The sequence below is a fragment of the Poromitra crassiceps genome (genome assembly GCF_964638095.1).
Source record: "Poromitra crassiceps genome assembly, chromosome: 21".
NCBI lineage: Eukaryota > Metazoa > Chordata > Actinopteri > Beryciformes > Melamphaidae > Poromitra > Poromitra crassiceps.
Window position 1 is genome coordinate 15797696 of NC_139638.1, and position 3646 is coordinate 15801341.

The window sequence follows — 3646 nt, forward strand, 5'->3', positions numbered from 1 at the left end:
TCTGACAAGTTTGTTGGGATGACCCACTTGTCTAGGTTTTTACAGAGGGAATTCTGGATATCTCTATTTATCACTCCATAAACACTGTCAACAGTCATGTTTTTTTAAGTTATATAAATCAGGCTATGAATGACATATGAACAAACCCCCTTGTTACAACATTTGGCTTTATTATATCAACATCGCAAAACAAGAATTTTGAACCTTGCTTTATCCAATGTTCAGATTTCTGTTCTGGAAATGTATGTGTGATGCCCACCAATGTGTGGTCACATTTATGTAAATTTATTTTATTTCCTAATAAAGCCTGATTACACAATTTATACGTTATGTGCAGTCCCTAGCCTTCATATCATCGGCAGTTAAGAATCAACATTTTCTATTAAAGGAACACTCCGCCGATTTCCAACCAGCTATGTATCATTGCAAAACCAGTAGTATATCAGAAAACTGTAGTTTTGCAGTCATTGATTATTTTAGTTTGACAGTTATTGAGAGTTGATTTGAGGTAAGGTGTGGACCAGTGGTGTCATTTGTGCATTTGAGCTTGTAGCCACATGGGGCAGTGCAGCGCTTTACATCACGCTTTGATGCTTTTTACGACAGGTGTCACGTTACTGCGGGGTACCTGTAACATTATGCAAATTAGCAATATTTTATGCCTCATTTGCACAATTAAACACACAATTTCAGAAAACTTGTAATACCAAAATTAGTTGTCTAAATGTAAGTAATCAACTGGGGAAGTTTCATGGTGATATATAATCAAAACATTTGACCCTATTCACCTGCAGCCTCTGTTTGGGTAAATTCATACTTAGGTGATTTTTATAAACGTTCCCCTCATAGGATTCCTTAAGCGTTTTTCTCTCTCATTTCTCACACATCGAGGACACAAAATCCATTGAGTTTGGTTTTGTTGCAATTAGTGAGGTTGACCCACATCGTTACTGGACAATATAGCTACTGTATATGAGGCAAAACATACAGAAACTAAATATGGCTTAAAGGAGTATGCAATTCTACAGGCTTATGCAGAAGTCTGTCAAGTGAAATAGCTTGGAAGGGGAAAGTAGGTGGAGGACGGGTCCAGTTGGCTCAGGTGGTGTCAGTTCAGAGGGCAGTGTAGTCGGTTATGAACTGCCGTAAAAATGCCACCACTTCCTTCTTACCGAGAGCCTGGGCCACTCTTATTGCCGTCTGTCCGTCATAGCCTGGTTTATTCAGATCCGCTCCGGCTAGGCTCCACATCTCCAGACCTTCCAGGTCACCACTGGCTGCCAGGCTGCATAGTTGTGTGCCTGCTTCCTCCAGCTCCTCCCTGGAGAAGTGCGCTCCAGTCTTCCTCAGCAGCTTCACTACATCCTTGTGTCTAAAGCGCACCGCGTTGCATAGAGGTGTGTCCCCAAAGCGATCTTTAGCGTAGACCGTAGCCCCGTGACTTAACAGGTACTGGACCACTTGAAGATGTCCCTCACATGCAGCAATGTGTAGTGGCGTGCGTCCATCGTAGTCACCTAGACTCAGGACACTGCCCATTTTCCTCATGGCTTCTAAGGCCTCTAAGTCTCCGATCTTCGCAGCAGCACAGTTCAGTGCGGGTGTGAGGGCATCACGCACGGCTTCCAGCTCCTCCTTGCAGCTGATGCTGAGAGCCTTGGCGATGACCTGGATGAAACGGCTGTCGGTCAGGGAGAGCGTGGTGGCTCCCTCCACGTCAGCGACCATCTCACCTCGCAGGTTCTGGGCCATCATCTTTTTCCTGGCCTCTGGATCGAGCTCCGTCCGGGCCAAGATGTAGGACAGCTTGGTCAGCGCAGCCTCTGGGGTCATGTCACGGCCAGAGATCAGCCCTGCATCTATCAGAACCTTGCCAGTGGCGTAAGACGTGGACACGGACCCCCGCAGACACTGGGTGCAGTTCATGATGAGGACGCCGCGCTCGGTGGCCTCCTTCAGCTCCTGCAGCAGGTCAGCGCGTTCAGGGGCGTTCCCACTGCCGAAGGTCTCCAGGACAGCGCCCTCTATGGGCGGCTGCAGGAAAGCCCTCACGGTAGCGGCCGTGATGCCTGGGAACAGCCTGAGCAGGCCCACGTTCCGGTTCAGCTCCGTGCTGACGTGGAACTTTGAGGTGGTGTTGGCCCGCCACACCGTGTCCCAGTTGATTTTGATCTCCACCTGAGCGTCGGCCAGAGGAGCCAAGTTAGGCGAGCAGAAGGCGTTGAAACTTCCACAATCCACCTTGGTCACACGGTTGCCCCTGTAGAGTTTGTTGTGGAAATACAGGCACACCTCCGGAATGACAAACTGCCCGGCGATCAGCAGCGCCCCCAGCAGGTTGTCTCGCCCATCGTTCCTCATCTCATAGATGGGCACCTGTGAGCCGGTGAGGATGACCGGTTTGCCCAGATGTTCACAGATGAAGGACAGGGCGGAGGCTGTGTAAGCCATGGTGTCTGTGCCGTGGAGGACCACGAAACCCTCGTAGTTCTCGTAGTTCTTCTCGATGTCCTTTCCGATTCGACCCCAGTCGTCTGTAGTCATATTGCAAGAGTCCAGCAGGGGGCAGTACTCTAAAATGGAGTAGACTATCCTCTTCTTGTCTTTGTTCAGCGGCAGCACCAGGGTGTTTTCAGGCAGGTCGTAGTAATCGTACAGGCAGGTCTGCTGGGCATACTGCTCATCGTGGAGGTTAGGCATCTTGCGCAGACTCTGAACAAAAGTGTTGGCGCACGGGGCGAGCACGTCATCGTGAAGCGTCATTCCAATGGTTCCTCCCGTGTTGATCACCAGGACTCGAGCCTCGGCACACGGGGAGACGATGCGTCGAGCGGACTTCATGGCGTTACTGCAGCTCGATCGGCGCGCTGCGTCTCCTTCGGAATGTCGCTTTTCCACCGTTCAGATTAGTTTGCGAATGAAAAACGTCCCGTCTGCTCAATGTGGTGAGACGGAGCACGGGAGAGAGAGATGTCACGTTGTCCGACACCGAGGAGGGGACGCCCTTTTATAGGCTCGATGTGACATTACTGATGACATCAATCAGTGCGTTTACATGCACACTAATAAACCGCTTATCATCGGATTTCCGATGTAACCTGATTAGTCAGGCGTCATGTAAACAGCATCCTTTATGAGAAAACCGATTAACACACCTAGATAACTTCTGAGTCATCAGGTTTATGTCCATTCACGTAGGAGGTGAGTTCCTGCTATTTACTAAGTGCATGTGAACGTGGAAATCAGATTATTGCCAGTTACCTGATTATTCACTATCAAATCTGTACCATCAATCAAATCTGTACCATAAACACATTCTCAATAATAACAATAAAAATAATAAAAAGCCACAGCAATTGTAATGTATGATACCAAGGCCAAAGTGCAAATGCTGAATATTGTATTATAAAAGTAGTGAAACAGAAAAAAGAAAGCATTGTTAAAGTGCAGGTATAGGTGCAGTGGCACTTTCAGGAGTTCATGTGTTTCAGCTGGAGGAAGGCCACTTGAGCAATTGTGGGTCACACCGCCAGACCACCGCCCTGTTATATTAGTCAGATATCTTTGTTTTTAGTTGAGGGTGTTATTACAGCCTGGCCACTAGGGGCCAAGATGTGTATAAGAGGGTCTGTCCATGATGTCTGTC

At 48.2% G+C, this 3646-nt stretch overlaps 1 protein-coding gene across 1 annotated transcript; it reads right to left on the reverse strand.

The window, feature by feature from the left end:
* Positions 1–1113: 1113 nt before the first annotated feature.
* Positions 1114–2841, reverse strand: LOC310795285 (60 kDa lysophospholipase-like; the record flags this gene model as incomplete). The annotated part of the gene is made up of 1 exon (XM_083657340.1): positions 1114–2841. One exon carries the CDS (start codon positions 2839–2841, stop codon positions 1114–1116), a length of 1728 nt encoding a protein of 575 aa, XP_083513466.1.
* Positions 2842–3646: the final 805 nt, after the last annotated feature.